The sequence below is a fragment of the Myotis nattereri genome (assembly GCF_964212035.1).
Source record: "Myotis nattereri genome assembly, chromosome: 8".
Lineage (NCBI taxonomy): Eukaryota > Metazoa > Chordata > Mammalia > Chiroptera > Vespertilionidae > Myotis > Myotis nattereri.
This window is the reverse complement of record NC_138083.1, coordinates 37,756,077-37,774,841: the sequence shown is the minus strand read 5'-3', so window position 1 is coordinate 37,774,841 and position 18,765 is coordinate 37,756,077. Positions and strand designations below refer to the sequence as shown.

Sequence of the window (18,765 nt, the reverse complement as noted above, 5' to 3'; positions counted from 1 at the left end):
CCATTCAGTCCCCCTTTGTGTACCACGTTCCTTTGGCATTCTAGTGCTTTGTTATCTACTTGGCCATGTCCCTGCTCAGGGGCGGCTGGGAAAATGGAGATCCCTTCCAAACCTAAGCCACAATGCACACCACCTTCATCTTCTTGACTGTCCCCTGGGGTTGAGGCAGGAGGGGGGGGGGGAGTGAGTGAGTGGGGGGGGGGGGTCGGGTCGGGAGGGAGTTCCACCTCCTCAAGCTCTTGGCCCACTGTAGCTGCCTTTTCTGCCAAGTGTGCTCCACTTTAGTCTGGAGGTCTAGCCAGAGTAAGGAGAATCCTCTTAATCTGGATTTAGAGCAACTCTTAAAAACTGCAAGGCAGGGCCCAACTTTTCCCAGCTCTACTAAATAGAAACAGATTGCTGACACTAGGTGCATGCAGGAGGTGCAGTGAAGCAGTGGAGGGGAAGCTAGTGCACCCAGCCCTGCTGTGTGTCATCATGGCCATGGGTGCACAGTGAGTTGGGCTTCCAGTGAGCAGACCTGGCTCTGGCCACTTGGTCCTGGAAAGTTATCTCCCTGGATCCTTTCCCATGGAGGGAGGCATCTGGAACGGCATCACACTTCTCAATCTGACGTAGGCCTGGTGCCTTGAGCCACCTACCTGTCCCCAGGGTCCAAGAGGGCTCTGGGCAAAGTTCCCCTTGAGTATCCCCTGTGGCTCAAGGGCCCTGGGTCCTGGGCCCGGCCCATCCGTGTCTACGCTCCATGCTGCTCCCACTGCCAAGTGGGACTGTGGCCTCCACACCTGAGTTGACCTTGGATTAGAGAACTGTTAGGCCAGTCCCGCCTCCCACGCATTGGCTGGCAGGGCAAAAGGTGGAGTGGACAGACAGTGGACAAACAGCGGACAGGAGATGGCTGGCTGAGTGTAACTACATTCACTGGGATGACCCATTGGAGGAGGAAGGACAGGTATCCACGGTTGCAGACTTTGCAGCACGTGTGGGCAAACTCAAGGAAGGTATGGCTAAGGGTGGAATTTGATTTGGCCACTTGCGACTAGATCCCCCCAAATACACAGATAAACCACTTTCACCCAGGAGACGTAGTGGGCCTTCACCAGATGTAATTACACGCAGACAGGTGCACAGAGCGAGTTGATGACACAGAGTGCAAAAAGGAGCCCCTACTTGTATTCCTATAGATGACAGTTTCCTTTTGGGGATGGCCTCAGGATGGGATTCGGAGCTGGTCAGTGTCCCTTGTTCACTCTTCAGAGCTGCATATTTTGGGGGTGGTTCTGGGGCCTCAGAAGCTGAGGTGACTCCACCCCGTGTCACACTGGGCGGTCGAGTACTGCTGTCCAGGCTGTCCGACGAGTTGCTCAGGCCCGACTGGCTTGTCACCTCACTCTTGTGGTCCTGGCTGTCCAGGTAGGTATCCTGGGCAGACTCAGTACTGCTCTGGACCGTGACTGAGATGAACGGCTTTGATGTGGTACGTGGAGGGACCGGTGGTGGGGTCTTCTTATACGCTACTAGGCATGATGAACCTGCAGATGGATGAGAGGAGGGCAAGGGACAAGGTGAGGCCCCCCAACTCTCTTAAGCCCCTTTCAAGTCTGAAGCCCTACCTGACCTGGCTCTAGCCCTGGCCTCAGCAGTTCCCTCAGCAAGGATTTCTGGAGCAGGAGAATGAGGATTAGACACAGCCATGACCAAGACAGACATAGGCCCTGGCCACCCTCATGCTAGGCGCCAAGGCCAAGTCTAGTGGGGGAAGCCAACGTGGACCAAAGACACCCTCCACCTCACCACAGTCACACAAAATGGTATTATCTAGCTGTGGAATGGGCTAGGAGATGAAATTCATGGTGCCAGAGGCTGTGACAGAGCCCGACAGGGGAGGCAGTGGCACCAGAGTGAAGGTCAGGACGGCTAAGGAATGGCTGACCTTGCTTTCCTCAGGCTCACTGAGAGACCTACTGCTCCTTTCCTTCTACTCTACTTTCCCTCTACCCCTGTTCTCTCTACTTGGATGTCCCATCTATGTCTGAGCAAAGACCAACACATCCCTCAGGGCCCAGCTAACCCTTTTCCCATCTTGCCATTCCCATACCACCTCCTCCTCTTGTGTGAAAACCTATACACCAGTTGCCTCCCTCAAGACACCATCACATCTGGTCTGACTTTCCGTTCTCCACCAAGATTCAGGGAACCAGGACCTGCCATGGGTGGGAGTTGATGTAATCTTTGAATCCCATTCCCAGCATGTCCTAGGGCTGGCTCACAGCAGGGGCACAAAACACCAAAGGCCCACAGATGGCTTCTTAATGAACTTTTTGCTCAAAATGGAAGGTGCTTTTCTTCTTTTTAAATGTGTTTATTTTTTTGAGAGAGAGGAAGGGAGAGGGATAGAAATTGAAGCATCTATGAGAAACATCAATCAGCTGCCTCCTGCATGCCCCCTATTGGGGATTGAACCTGTAGCCTGAGCATGTGCCCTAATCAGGAATAGAGCCAGTAACCTTTTGGTTTAGGGGTCGACACTAACCACTGAGCAAGACTGGCCGGGCTGGAAGGTGCTTTTCAAACAGCAGGAGCTACTTGCTGTGAAGGGCTGAGTTAGATCCAGTGGTTTTTCTCAGCATCTTAACCTCAACTGCCTTTTCCCCATGAGGACTGGAACAAGCCTCTCCACGGGTCCAGGCCAGGCTGGGAGCAGGAGCCAGATGAGTGAGGTTAAGCCTAACTTCAAGGAGCTACCAATTATGGAAAGGGCGAAGGCCCAATGGAATCTCACAAAACGAGGCCCAGGTGCCACAGGGGCTATGGACAAGACACAAAATCTCTCCATCTGTCACTGTGGATTATCACTAAACAAATCTAACAGAATGGCTAAAATAAAAAACAGTGACAACACCAAATCCTTGCAACGATGCAGAGAAACTGAATCACACATACTGCTAGTGGAAATGTAAAATGACATAATCACCCTGGAAAATGGTTTGGTAGTTTCTTTTAAAACTAAGCATGCAATTACCATACAACCCAGCAATTTACTCTTGGGCATTTATTCCATAGAAATAGTAAAGTGTTCACAAAAACCTAAACGTTCATGGCAGCTTAATTTGTAATCACCCAAAACTGGAAACAACCTAGATGTCCTTCAGTGGGTGAATAACAGTAAGAAACTGGTACATCCAGACTATGGACTACTACTCAGCAATAAAAATAAATGAACTATTGATATAAGCAACAAGTGAATAATGCCGAGTGAAAAAAGCAATCTCAGAAAGTTACATACTGTATACTTTTATTTAAAAGATTCTTGAAATCGCCTGGCTCAGTGGTTGAGTGTCAACCTATGAACCAGGAGGTCACAGTTCTACTCCCAGTCAGGGCACATGCCTGTGTTGCAGGCTCGATCCCCAGTGTGGGGCGTGCAGAAGGCAGCAGATCAATGATTATCTTCTCATCATTGATGTTTCTATCTCTCTTTCCCTCTCCCTTCCTCTCTGAAATCAATAAAAGCATATTTAAAAATTATTGAAATCACCTAATTATAGAGACAGGGAACAAATTGGTGGTTATGGGGCAGCTTGGGGGAGAGGGTGATGGACAAGAGGTGGGGATGTAAGTGTGGTTATAAGAAGGTGACAAGAGGAATCCTTGTGTGTGTTAATTGATGGAACTGTTGTATCTTGACTGTGGATACATGAACTTGCACAGGTGATGAAATGACAAAAGACTAAATATATGCACAGTGATTACACAGGCTGTATCACAGGGGTTAAGGCTCAGACAGGCCCAGGGCTGGCATGGCTCCTACTGGTTTCTGTTATAGGGGTGGGAGCCAAAATTTTACCACTCCCCAGCCACTGGTAGGGAGGATGGGTGGTTCTCTGATTAGCTGAGGGGCAGTTTCCCCCAAGAGCTGGACACTGAGAGCGGAGTGCTGAAGCCAGGACTCACTGGGGATTTCAGGAATTGATTTGTCTGTGTTTAGGGATCTGTGTGGAAGAGGGAACCTCCCCACCCCAGGATACAATGGGGTTGCCCACAGTCTGGGGTCTGGACTGAATGAGGACTAACTTTCTAATCTCGCTCTCAGGGTTGTCTAGGCCCAGAGTCCTTCTGACGTATTCTCAGAGGCCGTGAGCCCTGGCTGAGGCAGCCACTCAGACAGAAAGCAAACTATCGGGAGGCCAGGCCAGATGGCCAGATGCGATAGGAGGAAAAGTGAACTTATCTTGGATTCTCTGTCTCCTGGGGCACAGGTCCCAGCCAGATAGGCAGTGTAACTAACAGAGAGGATTTCGGGGCCTCATGGGCTCTCTGGGTGGCAGGCATCCTTTGGCTAATGAGCACTGTCCTCCCTAGGGCATGGGGATGGGACCTGACTGCATAGGACACCTCTCATTTCACATGCGTGAAACGTTAGTTACACAGGCCATCGTCTCCCCAGCCCCTTCCAACATCACACTCCAGCCATCCTGTGTTTCTCATACCCATTACACTTCCTCCCAGCTTTATACATGTTCTTTCTGCCTGGAAAGCTGCTCTCACCTCCTCACGTTTCAACTGTCACATCCTCAGAGAGGCCTCCTTTGATTGCCCTCTACTCTCGTATCACTCAGGATCTCCATCAGAGGACCTATCACATTTGTCTTAGCTCATTTAGGGATTTGCTTGATGATTATAGGACTAGAACAGTGGGGGAACTCTTGTCTGTCTTGGCACAGCAGGTCGTAATCTCAGGCCAAGAGTAATACTTCAAGTACAGAATGCTCTCAATAAATATTTGTTGGATAATAAAATTAATCTCATCATTGATACAAACCCTGCACCCAGTTCCCAAAAGTCACAGTTATTTAGTGAAAGCTCCCAGCACTTTAGTATCCAAGGTTCTAACTGCCTCCCAAATTTGGACAATTTCGGTTTGGACCTATTCACCTATCTGTGCAGTTTCATTTCCTGTCCTCCCACTCCCCAGCATGCTTCTTGCAGCATCAGAGAGCCAAATGCACTTTCCCAAACACAGCTCACTCTTCATGCACCCAAGCCTTTGCACATGCACTTGTTTCTGCCAGAATTCCTTTTCATGTCCTCCCTGATTCTCATACTTCAGCCAGTTCTTCACCCTCAGTTCTTTCTGGCTCAGGCAGAGTCTGCCCCTTTCCTCTCTTTGAGGGTCAGCTGGAGCACTCAGGGCTGTGGCCATGATTCTGAGTGTGTCCTGTGTGTGTCAGTGGACCAGTGTCCAGCCCAGAAATGCACAACCAACATTTGCCAATTAAACTTTAGAAGAAGCAAGTGCCCCAGAGACCCAAGATGTTGGACTTGGCCAGACTGTGACTATTGCCCTTCCTGCCCTAGGGAGACATTGTATGTGCCACAATTAACCCCTTGGCATGTAGGTCCAACTCTTTGTCCATTCACTCTGGAAGACTTTCAGATTTGCCTTGGAAGCCTAGAGGTGAACATCCCTCCAGTGTGACCATCTCCTCCAGCTGGTCCTTGTGTTTTATATTTTCAGAGATCCTGAATGAAGCATTGCTGAGCCACAGCAGCATGTGTACACTGAACCACCACCCCCAGGAGCCACATGCTTCCCTGCCCCCATCGTGGCCATGCCAATCCCTCATGCCAAGGTTCAGACAGAAGCCAGTGTGTGACGCCTCCTCCATGCAGCCTGTCCTGGCCATAGACATCCAGCCCAGACTCCCTGCCCCACACTGTGTAAGTCCTTGCTTCTTCTAATGAGTCCTTTTGTCTCATTTCTGCCTCTGCCCCAAGATTTTATCCAGCAAACCTTATTTATTCTGCCAGAATAAATTTTGTTTCTGCATTTTGTTTTTTAATGTCAAGGTGTATAAGATGGCTAAACAGAGCTTCAGATGTTCAGAAGAGGGGCTATGACTGGAGGACACAGCAAACCCAGGGAGCTGGCCCCCTGCACGTGCCTTGGAGGCCAAGATGCACTTGCTAGTAGTCCTGAGGCCTAGCATAGCCCTTGTGCTTGCTGGTTCCCAGGGGCCCAAACTGGGCAGGGGACTGAAGAAGAGGTCTAGAATAGGGATGGATGCAGGGGACCACAGACTGTGGGAGCCATGACAGCAGGCTTTGCAGAAGAGGCAATGGGGCCCACTCAAGGCCCCACATGAAGGGACAGAGCTGGACAGAGCCAGAACTCCTTAAACTCTTTTTGCTGCCTCTGCCAACCTTAGGAATAGGCTTTGCAGAGGGAGGCTGAGGACCTATAAGATCCCATGCCCTCTCTCACTGCATAACCTGTCAAACCACACAGCTAAATCCAGCAACTCATTTGTATATGGTACAAATAGTACTGAAGACTCCCACCCATCCAGCCTCAAATTCCTCCCTCTTTCCCTTTGCTTCTTCCCCCAAAGCAGGGGAAGCTGGGAGAGAATTCAGTTAGCTAGGTCCAGATCAGGGACAGACTGCCTTCTCAGAGCCACTTTCCTACTGGCAGCCCATGTGACCCCCACTTTCCCACTGTGTCAGTCTGGAAGTCACATCCCTCACTGTGCCTTAAGAGTTAGCTTAGCTTCAAGTTATAACCAAGTGTTCTTTTCCTGGTCTCTTTAGTGCTGTTTTTTTCACATTTTTGTGCTTTTTGTTGGTGATTTCTGTTTAAAATGCCCCCCTTCCCCAAGTGTAGCGCTGAAGTGCTGTCTAGTATTCCTTAAACAGAAACACACACAAAACAAGGTTACATGCTGATTGGTGGGTGAAAATCAATCAAGGCTTTCAGGTCCCTACATTTCCCCTAGGAGCAATGGTTCAATATTTGCTATCTCAGTGTTTCTGAGACTTAATGAACATAACTACCATGAATAATGAGCATTGACAATACTTTGGCCAAGTGAATCCTCCAAATGGGTATATGTGAGAGGTAGGTCTGTCATTACCCCACTTTAAGGTGAGGTTCAGAGAAGTGGAGCAACTCATCCTGGCTCATCTCCCAGCCTAGGCAGTGCTGGGGCTGGGGCTTGAACCCAGGTTGCCTGAAGGCTGACCACTACCTTGTACCCCATCCATTGCATTAACTCAAGTGAGGGTCACATGGAGGCAGCAGCCTTGGGTACGTTAATTGTTTCACTCAGCAAATGGGGTGAGATATCCAATCAATATACTGTGTGTAGGAGCCAAGGAGATGACAGATATGATGATGATGATGATGCTTTGTGTAATCATGGGGTGGGTCCCTGTAACTCCTGTTACCATGGTTTCTGGATGAAGGAAAGAATGATCACTCCTTGGGACATCCTTTTGGGAAGACATTAAGGTTGACTGGGTCTGGAAGGAGAGACACTGAGTGACAAGGAAAGGCAGTGCTTTCAGGCGAGGGGATCCTCTCTGAGCAAAGAAGCAGGGCAGCATAGCCCCAGATACAGGAAGACAGATTTGAGCAGGGCACAGCTTGGCAAAGTGGAGTTTAGATAATTTAGCTGGTGAAGGGAAGATAGGGACAGAGGCAAGGAGGCCTGAGAGGGCTACCTCCTCTTAGATGAGGTCCGTGGCTTCCTGGAGCCATCTGGGCAGTGAAAATGGAGGCATCTTCCTTCTGCACCCAGAATCCCTCATAAAGTCCCCCTAAACTAGCCTGCAGTCAAGAGGATTTTACAGCATGCAGACCTGACAGCAGCTGGGAGGGTGTATCACTTCCTATTTCAATAGCCCAGTGCACTAGGCAGCGCTGGGTGAAGTGCTAAGGCCATGGCAAGCTGAGCATGTACAGCATGAATCTGAATCCTCTCCTCCCCCACACTGGCCTAACTCTCCAAGAGGGACACCATGCACTCAGTTACATACTCCAGAAGCCTGGGAATTTGCACTCCCTCTTCCTCCTCCTCCCAGACAAAAGCACATCTAACAGGGACCTGCTTCTTTCATCCCCAGCAGACTGGTCTAGGCTTCCACCTTCTACCCCTGGCCTCCTTGCTTTGCTTGTGGCCCAACCCACCCATAACCACTCTCCAAACAGCAGTCGGAGGAATTTTTTAAAATATAAATTGAGCCGAAACCGGTTTGGCTCAGTGGATAGAGCGTCAGCTTGCGGACTGAAAGGTCCCAGGTTTGATTCCGGTCAAGGGCATGTACCTGGGTTGCGGGCACATCACCAGTAGGAGATGTGCAGGAGGCAGCTGATCGATGTTTCTCTCTCATCGATGTTTCTAACTCTCTCTCTCTCTCCCTTCCTCTCTGTAAAAAATCAATAAAATATATTTTAAAATATAAATTGAATTGCTTCCTCCCCTTTCTAAAGCTTTTCAGAGGCTCTCTACTTCATGAAGGAGAGACTCCACATTGCCTACGTCGGCCTACAATAGGAACTGACCCATGCCCTCCTTCTCCAGCCTCAGTTCCTGCACTTTCCCCTCGCTCATTCCATTCCAGCCTCACCAGCCTCTTGCTATTCCTCACTCTAGACACGCACCTACCTCAGGACCTTTGTACTTCTTATTCTCTGTTTGAAATAATTACCTCCCCCCCCCCCCCCCCCACTGCATGCTTATTTTCTCTCTGCCACCTTTCAGAAATGGTTGTTTTTCAAACAACTTATGATGCTCAGTGCTTAGGGTTTGTTGAGCTCTCATTCTCATGATCTCATGCCCAATTTATTTTTTTAAATATATTTTATTGATTTTTTACAGAGAGGAAGAGAGAGGGATAGAGAGTTAGAAACATCGATGAGAGAAACATCAATCAGCTGCCTCCTGCACACCCCCCACTGGGGATGTGCCTGCAACCAAGGTACATGCCCTTGACCGGAATCAAACCTGGGACCCGTGAGTCCGCAGGCCGACGCTCTATCTGCTGAGCCAAACCGGTCAGGGCCTCATGCCCAATTTTAAGCAGAGTTGCTCAATTCTTCCTCCTACCAGACTGTGTGTGTCTCTGTCTGTATGTTGCTTATTCTCATCCTGATTTCAGGTCTCAGCTCAGATGTCACGTACTCAAATGAGGGGCTCACTGACCACCATATCTAAAACTGTTACGCTTTCTCTGAGAATCCTGTTTGTTTTATTCAAGTACTGATCAACTGATTGGTTCACTTGTCTTTTGCCTCTCTTGCCTACCAGATAAGGATCCTGAGTATCTTTTTTTTTTAAAATATATTTTATTGATTTTACATAGAGAAAGGGAGAGGGATAGAGAGTTAGAAACATCGATCAGCTGCCTCCTGCACACTCCCTACTGCGGATGTGCCTGCAACCAAGGTACATGCCCTTGACCGGAATCGAACCTGGGACCCTTCAGTCCGCAGGCCGACACTCTATCCACTGAGCCAAACCGGTTAGGGCAAGGATCCTGAGTATCTTAATACAGGTCCCCACCCTTGGAGACTTTAACTATCACATAAAATTAGGACACCTTCTTAGCACCAGGCCCAATATATTGCTGGGCTCAGTATTTATTAAATGAATGAACAAATTCCTATTTGATAGCTGGGTAAAATGAGACTCAGGGAAACTGAATGATTTACTTCTGACTCTTAAGTTGGCTCAGACTTTGAACTCCCTTGAGGTCAGCCTCCAACACACTCATAGACAGACACACACAATCTGGTGGGAGGTAGAGCCTTGAGCAATTCTGCTTAAAGTTGGGCAGTGAGACTGTGAGAATGAGAACTCAACAAATGTAGAGAAGCTCAAGACTTGGTTGGAAAGTTTCTAAGGAGGAAATTCCAACCAAGAGAAGTTGGCTGAAGGTGACCGCCCCTAATTATTCCTTGGCCTTTCCAAACAAGTCTGTATATGTGTGGATGAACCCTTGGGTATTTACTGAAATATTTTTTTTTAATATATTTTATTGATTTTTTGCAGAGAGGAAGGGAGAGAGATAGAGAGTTAGAAACATTGATGAGAGAGAAACATCAATCAGCTGCCTCCTGCACATCTCCTACTGGGGATGTGATCACAACCAAGGTACATGCCTTTGACCGGAATTGAACCTGGGACCCTTCAGTCCGCAGGCTGACGCTCTATCCACTGAGCCAAACCGGTTTCGGCTTTACTGGAATATTTATGCGTAATCTTTAGATGTCCTTGTTTAAAGGACACTGCAGACACATGTGTCCTCCCAAGATTACTTACCCTACTGATTGTATATCTAAAAGATAAATTTTATCCCAAACTGCTGTTACAATAAAAGCCTGAAGAGGCAGGCAAATGGGGCTTTCTGGTTCCTCTAGCCAGGCAGTCCCTTAGCCCTCTCTTTCACAGCACACCTGTGTCAGAGTAATCATTCATCTGTCGCTCAGGGTCTGCTGGTCAGCTCTGGTGAACAAATCCTAACCGCTGAGCATCAGAAGTTGTTTGAAAAATAACCATTTCTGAAAGGTGACAGAAAGAGAAAGTAAGCAGTGCTTCCAGCAACATTTTCCAGGCAAGGTATATCATATGTACAGATTTAAAAGTATCATTACTGAGTGAGTCCTGGGCCAGGTGCTACTTTACTCCAGATACAGGCCTAGTAGGGTAGATATTTATCACTGATGTTTTACAGATGAGTGGCAGTGTTACAAAAGCTCTGCTTTGTGAGGCCACACTGCAAGGTTCTAAACTCAACACTGGCCATGGTGGGCTGTGTGTCTGACTACCTGACACAGAGTCTGATCCTTTTTGAGCCTTAGTTTCCCCAGCTGTAAGCTAAGTGGACTGGCTTTGGATGGAGGTCACAGTTTAAATGTCTACAGGAGACCAGGCATCTAACCCCTTCTGGCCCAAAGCTGCCATGTAGAGATGTGGGTCCAGCATTGTTAGAGCTACCAAATGTGTGCAAAAAGCCAGAATTTTGGACTTACAAAAATAAACAAACCTCTGAATTTTAAAATGGAGTAGTTAATTCAAAGTTTTAAAAAATATTGTGCAGGTCCATGCTTGTCACCTACCATGGCCTGTGGCACACAATTTGTGATTGCTAGAGCAGCTGCCCTCAGACCTTCTTGCTCCTTCTGAGGCTCTAGCCCCTCTCCCCCTGCTCCCAGAAAGCCTGTCTATAAGAGCCTCTTCCTTGAAAAGGCAGGAGACCCTTGGGAACCTTGAAATTGAGGCAGTCAGGAGGTGCTTCTGGTGGTGTTCAAGTCCAGTTGGGTGAAAGCAGAGAAAGCCCCTTCTGGGTGGCAGGCCAGGTCTGGTTCAGGCTCTTGGCACCAGGACATAGGTGGCAGGAGAGCCCCATCTGGAGCACAGATGACCATTCCCCATAGGCCTGGTGCAGCTGCCTAAAAGGGACATGCTTGGTTGCCAGGGCCACATTCTCTGACCCTCTAGAGACAGCTGCTCTTCAGAAGCATTGTTCACACCCCAGTTGGGGTCAAGGGTGTGAGGGTTTTTGTCCTGACATGTTCAAGCCAGAGGGGCTATAGGAAGGGATTAAACAATGCTCCCCACATGAACCCTATAGTTCAGGTCAGGTGGTTCTCAGAGGATGGGGAGCTGCTCATCAAAAGACTTCACAATCTTCAGAGCATTACTCCTGACTGAGGATTAGCCATGAACTGACCTTGAATTAAGTGCTTTAATTAATGAACTGACCTTGCATTAAGTGCTTTAATTATATTAGCTCACCAACTCGTCACCAGGCTTATCACTTCCATTTTAAAGAGGAGAAAAGTGGGGCTCAAAGAAGTGACTAGCCTAAGGTCACAAAAAAGGATCTGAGCTCAGTCTTTATGATTTGGAGCCAGCTGCTGTTAGCTACTACTTCACCACACTGCCCTGTTAGGTGATACCTAGCAGGATGTGGTTGAGCTCTTGGCTAGGCCAGTTCTCTTGTCACGGCTACTATGGACCCCTATCCCTGGGTTTGATGATTTTCTCTGAATGAGTTAGATGATGGAAGCCTCTGTCTCTGCTGGCCATGGGGGCAGAGGCCTGGTACCCCCTGGACCAGAACCTGAGCACATGGAAGAGAAAGGTTTTCGGTCCTGCCTGTGACCTTGGCTGCCCACTGTCCTCTCCTCAGGCCTTTCTTCAGATGTGTGGTCCCAGACATCCTCTCACCAGAAATACCAAAACCCCTGACATGCGTTTCCCAGTCACCTAGGACATCCCCAGCTTGGAGAAGTCTCACTACAACCTCTAAGTAAAGTTCAGAGAGGTGAGGCACTTGTCCCATGTCACATAGTTGGCCTTGGATGGAGGTCACAGTTTAAATCTACAGGAGACCAGGCACTTGAGATCAAAATAAGTATGTGGAGCTTCCAAATTCCAGGGCTAGAGGAGTGGTCCTAGGAGACTGTAATTCCAGTGATTTTAAACCAGGTTCTGGAAGCCCCCAAAGGGCCTGGGGTTTCTGGGAGCAGCACCATTTTTCCGTTTTAAATCCATACAGAATGCCTACATGGTATTTTGAGGACTACTAGATTAATTTGACCTCCTCATAGTACAAACAAGAAAACCGAGGATCTGAAAGGCAAATCCCTGAGGATCAGGTGGCAGAGCCAGGACCCTTACCTGAGGTTCTGAATGTGGGTATGTTCCCTGTCTGCACCCTGTGCACCCCCAACAGGGAAGGAAGTTGCCTTCAGGTTCCCAGCCTGACTTCAGAGGCCAGGAAGGCCCTTGAGAGCTCTGCCCTCTCTAACTCCTGATCAGAAGTCCCCAAATAGCATTCTGTTTCTCAAAAATCACTACTACTGCAACCTGCCAGGCAACATTTACCCCTCGCCCATTTTGTGTTGGAATCTGCCACAACCCTCGTCTTATTTATCCTTAGAGACCCACCTGCGGAGCTGGCTCTGTCAACAGCTCTGCTCAAGGGCCCCTGCCCTATTCCCCAGGACACCTTATTACCACCACCCCTGGGGGTCCAAGCTTAAGAGATGCCAGCTTCCAAGCTGTGGTTATTGGATCATGATTTTTCTCATACATTACAGCTATAACTACTAGTAGTGGGTGCTGATGAATTGGAGAAGATGGCCAGAGTTACTGGCTGCTATGGTTCCAGTCTAATGCAAAAACTTGACGTATACAGCCCCTGTCTGATCTGGTGAGGTAGTGGGAAGGGGGGTGAGGGGTGAGAATGCAAGATTTGGCTTTAAAAATACTATTTGAGCCCTAACCGGTTTGGCTCAGTGGATAAAGCGTCGGTCTGTGGACTGAAAGGTCCCAGGTTTAATTCCGGCCAAGGGCATGTACCTTGGTTGCGGGCACATCCCCAGTAGAAGGTGTGCAGGAGGCAGCGGATCGATGTTCCTCTCTCATTGATGTTTCTAACTCTCTATCCCTCTCCCTTCCGCTCTGTGAAAAATCAATAAAATATATTTTAAAAAATACTATTTGGCTTTTAAAATACTGGTTCTAACATGTGAACCTTGTTGCTGCCTTTCAAAAGCCCTATGGTTCCAGGAGCCTAGCTTGGGAAGTACTACTTAGAAGAGCCTCATAAAACTACTCTCACTTCTGGAGGGCTGGTCTCAAACCCTGGTGATGGATCATCACAAAAGCCTGGCTTTTTACAAGCTGTCACAGGCCCCTGTGTCCAGTGTGCAAAGCCAGACACTGCCAGATCCCGCACACCTTGATTGCTGGCTCCTTTCATCATTCTGAATGACCAAGCGTATCCCAGAATAGAAAGACGGTGTTAACAGGCTCATTCACTGTGTCTAGAGTGACAGGTGGCATATTGGGTGACAGAATCAGGAGCCAAGAACCCTGGGCAGAGATGGGATGAAATGAACAGTACAGAATTGAATGGGGAAAACCATGAGTTCAGTTCAGGTCAACACAGGCAATGTTGAGTGCCTTGATGCCAGGGCTGGGGACAGATACACAGGAAGGAACAAGGCCTCATCCTCAGAGCTTATATTAAGATCCTCGGTGTGGAACCCCAAGTAAGAATTACAAAAGACGGCAGCATGTGTGGAAAAATGCCTTCACAGCTCTTGCCTACCACAGACACATGGTCTGAGACTGCGCTACAGAAAAAAGTGCAGGATCAGGGAGGGGGCAGCCTGCACTAAACTCTGGATAATGTGGGTACTGTTGGTGATTCCGGAAAAGGGACATTGCCAAATTGGAGCCTGACAAGAAGAGGGCAATCCACATGGGGACAAGTTTCAAATCCATCCCATATGACAAGTGCTTATTTACAGAGGGGAAACCATACTTTGGGCACTGGGTAGGCACTAAGGACACAGGGTGAGTAATCCTTGTCCTCAAGAAACTCACAATAAAGGACAGAAGCCACAATGAAATGCCTCCTCTACTAACTGGGTATAGCCACATGGAGCAGCATTGCATGAGAAAGCCTGGGACTGACTGAACAAGAGAACTGTGACTGATTAGTGATGTCTGTTACAGATTTGCTACAAATGGGGTGTGACACATGTGCACTGTGAGTCACACCTAGTCTTACACAAGGGTGGGCTTAGAGCAGCCATGGGCAAACTATGGCCCGCGGGCTGGATCCGGCCCGTTTGAAATGAATAAAACCAGAAACAAAAAAGACCGTACCCTTTTATGTAATGATGTTTATTTTGAATTTATATTAGTTCACACAAACACTCCATCCATGCTTTTGTTCCGGCCCTCCGGTCCAGTTTAAGAACCCATTGTGGCCCTTGAGTCAAAAAGTTTGCCCATCCCTGGCTTAGAGAGATTGGAGCAGTGGTCTGGAAGAGAGAGGCACTTCGGAAAGGCATGGCTATTGTCCTCAAATACCCAGAAGACGATCAACATATACACATAGTTACAGGTTGTCACACTACAACCAGAGGGGGGACGGGAAGGTGGAGATTGTTAAGGGGAAGCAGATTTTTCTTTATTATTAGGAGGCACTTTCTAAGAAGCAGAGCTGCCTAGGAGATGAGGCTAGAGCCAGGGGTGGGCAAACTTTTTGACTCGAGGGCCACAATGGGTTCTTAAACTGGACCGGAGGGCCGGAACAAAAGCATGGATGGAGTGTTTGTGTGAACTAATATAAATTCAAAGTAAACATCATTACATAAAAGGGTATGGTCTTTTTTTTTTTTTAGTTTTATTCATTTGAAACGGGCAGGATCCGGCCCGCGGGCCGTAGTTTGCCCACGGCTGGTAGACACAAGCATGATGGAGATGCTAGAGATGGACTCAAACAAAACACCCATGGGTGTGATCTTTAAGACTTCTTCCTGCCAGAAATGTTTGTTCTTTCTCTGCCCTCCTACTTCACACCCCGTTCTGGATGTAACATCAGACATCATTTTTGTGTATGTGACATTCATAATTCAAGTTTTGTTTTGTTTTTGCCTCCAAAGAATTGTTATCAATAGGCAGAAAAGACAGAGAAAATTGTTCACACAGCCTAGCTACACGGGAAATGATGTGAGGACTAACACCAGGGCCTCAGACAGCACAGTAAGCGCTTAAAACACCTTTCTCTGGGAAGTCTGGCAGTCCAGAGCCCCCCCACCTGAGATGATAAACTAATCCTCAGAATATGTGCTCAGCTGATACTTGCATCCTCCCAATACCTGCTGCTGACATACAGGCATGGCCAGTAAGTTAGGAGTCCTTGAGCATAAGCACTAGTTCCTGCACTCACTCACTGTATGACTTAGGTTCCCTGGGCCTCAATTTCTCTCATCTATAAAACGTGAACAATACTAGCTTGCCCTGTCCATTGCCCTAGAACTGCTGTGAATCACTTGAGTACACAGGGAGGAAAGGCCTTGGCAGGTGAGGAAATGTGATTACAATCACTTGAGAGGCCCACACATCTCCTTAGCAAGGGGCCCGCAGAGCAACTGCCCAGTCCCAGCCCTAAAGAGATTCCACAGACCAGTGGCTGTGGGTTACTGGCTGGGGAAGAAATAAGGGTTCATATCCCTCTACGGCAGTGGTCGGCAAACTCATTAGTCAACAGAGCCAAATATCAAAAGTACAACGATTGAAATTTCTTTTGAAAGCCAAATTTTTTAAACTTAAACTACATAGGTAGGTACATTGTTATTAACTTAATTAGGGTACTCCTAAGCTGGCCTTTGCTAAAAACGTTCTCAATCTGAAGGGTCAACCTCAGCGAACGTACCCCCACTTCTTCTAATGCCACTTCTTCAAAACAGACTCGCCCAGGCTGAAAACCGACTTCTGTGCATGGGCCACGAAGTTTTAATCGCTCTGTACGTGCGCGCCCGCATGTGGTATTTTGTGGAAGAGCCACACTCAAGGGGCCAAAGAGCTGCATGTGGCTCGTGAGTTTGCCGACCACTGTTTCAGGGTGTTGACTACTGACATGCCTGTCTTACCAGGCATCCCTCTAATTTCTCTCCACTACCCTCTTCATGCCAACACACCAGGCTCTCAGCTTCCAGGCTTTTGCACTGGCTGCTTTCTGCCTTTACCACCTCCCTAATTCTTCCTCCTCCTTCAGGTCTCAGGTCCAGCATTACTCTCTCAAAAAAAGCCTTTCCTGCCCAGCCAGCATGGCTCAGTGGTTGAGCACTGACATATGAACCAGGAGGTCACAGTTCAATTCCAGTCAGTGCACATGCCCAGGTTGCAGGCTCGATCCCCAGTAGGGGACATGCAGGAGGCAGCTGATCAATGATTATCTCTCATCATTGATGTTTCTATCTCTCCCTCTCCCTTCCTCTCTGAAATCAATAAAAATATATTAAAAAATTTAAAAAAGCCTTTCCTGACTGCCCCCCCCCCCACCTTGGTTCCCCTCATTGGGTCAATACCCCAAGTTTAGATTGTACCACAGGCTCTTCCCATCACACTGTTTTTTAGGCCTCTCCCTTTTTATTTATTATTATTTCTTAATCCTCACCCAAGAATATTTTTTTCAATTGATTTTTAGAAAGAATGGAAGGGAGAGGGAGAGACAGAAAGAAACACCAATGTGAGAGAGACACAGTGATCGGTTACCTCTTGCATGCCTCCAACCAGGGCCAGGAGCCTGCAACTGACATACATGCCCTTGACCGGAATCAAACCGGGGCCCTTCAGTCCGCAGGCCAATGCTCTATTCCTGAGCCAAACTGGTTAGGGCAGGCCTCTCCCTTTAGATCTGAGCCCATGAAGAAAGGATCCACCTGGTTTTCATACTGGCCCAGAAGAGGTACCCAGGCAAATGCCTGCTGACATGAGATAGGGCCCTATCTTTGACTTTGCCCCAAAAGAGGTACAGTCCTGCAGGGCCTTTCCCCTGGACTACCCTAAGGATGCAGCAAGTAGAGAAGTCTGTAAGAAGCGACTTGACAAGCAGAAGGCAGAGGTGCTGGGACAAGTCATGGGTACAGGCTTCTCCCTCACACCCCCTACCTCTTTCTACTCGATTTTTTTCCCAACCACCTCTAAGAACACAACATCCTGACATTTGGGATGAACTCTGAAAGAATACCTATTCAAGGGAAGGTCACCAATCTCCCCACCCTATCCATAGAATCCTGCCCCCACAGTGGCACAATGTTAGGCACACTCTAAAAACTGGCTGAGGCCTGACTGGGTGGCTCAATTGGTTGGAGTGTTGGGCCTTACACCATAGGGTTGCGGGTTTGATTCCCGGTCAAGGAACATACCTAGGTTGAGGGTTCGATCCCTGGTCAGGGTGCATACAGGAGACAACTGATCTATGTTTCCCTCTCACATCGATGTTTCTTTTTCCCTCCCTTCCTTCCCTCCCTAAAAAAAAAATCAATGAACATATTAGTAGCTAATAGTCATAGCTATTGATGTTAGTGTTTGCTCAGGAATTGGTGGCTACTACAGTAGCCCAATCACACTGTCCAAGATCCTTATACCTGAGTCTTATATTTGACCCCCACAAGATGTTTTCACCATCTCCTCTTGCGCTGTTGAGGAAACAGTCTCAGAGAGACTGAGGGATTTGCTCAGCATCACAGAGCAAGTCATGTTCTATTTGCTGAGAGCAACCCCTACAGGTTTCAATACCCAGAGTTCAACTTTCACAGCATCTAGTCTCACAAGAAACAAAAATACAAGCTTACTAACAAGCAAGACCAACACACACATTCCTACAAAGCTTAGAAGCCACTGTGAAAGAGAAGTCTGGTCTCTCCTTTCTGCTGGAGGAATCTGGCTAGAGTGCACCTTCACTAAGACCTCAAGCCCAAGCCAGCATCCCAAAGATCATCTGATGAAAGTGGACTTTACCTTGACAACTTTTACCTCTCTGAGAGCTGTTCCGCCCTGATGTTTCTGCAAGCATACTAATCACCTCCCCAGGCTTTGGGCTATCCTGACAATCTCTTCCCCTCTCACAAAGAGACTTGTGACATCACCCCTCAAACAGTCCACCCCCTCCCAGGACAGCCACCCATCTGTAAAAGCTGGGGATTGGCCCTAGCCGGTTTGGCTCAGTGGATAGAGGTCAGCATGCGGACTGAAGGGTCCCAGGTTCGATTCCAGTCAAGGGCACATGCCTCAGTTGTGCTCTCAATCCCCAGTGGGCGGGGGGTTAGGGGGGGTGCTGCTGAAGGCAGCTGATCAATGATCCTCTCTCATCATTGATGTTTCTATCTCTCCCTTTTCCTTCCTCTCTGAAATCAATAAAAATATATTTTAAAAATTGTCAAAAAAAAAAAAAAGCTGGGGATTATACTAGTACAAGGCTGGTGATGTTACAGGTCCCACAGGGTGTGCTACTTCTGGTTAATTGGTTGTGCCTGACTATGTTAATAAGGGTCCTGAAGCTGTGTTCAGGCTCAGGGAGAGAGTTGTGATTGGTGCTATCTGCTGTGGGCCTAATGTTGGAAGTAACTGCCAAGTGCAAGGTATCTGTTGTCCCTGGGCAAGATGATCACCA

General features: G+C 48.1%; 1 protein-coding gene across 17 annotated transcripts in view; it reads right to left on the bottom strand.

The window, feature by feature from the left end:
- Positions 1–18,765, bottom strand: part of DLGAP4 (DLG associated protein 4) — a 182,299-nt gene that overhangs the window by 19,423 nt on the left and 144,111 nt on the right. For 15 of the 17 annotated variants that reach the window (XM_081097068.1, XM_081097059.1, XM_081097072.1 and 12 more), the window contains one exon: positions 1,171–1,532. In XM_081097068.1, coding sequence (XP_080953194.1) covers positions 1,171–1,532 — 362 coding nt within the window. Of the gene's footprint in view, positions 1–1,170; positions 1,533–7,227; positions 8,112–10,237; positions 10,343–18,765 lie in introns of those variants that run through there. The other 2 variants (XM_081097070.1, XM_081097060.1) reach the window with 2 other exon arrangements.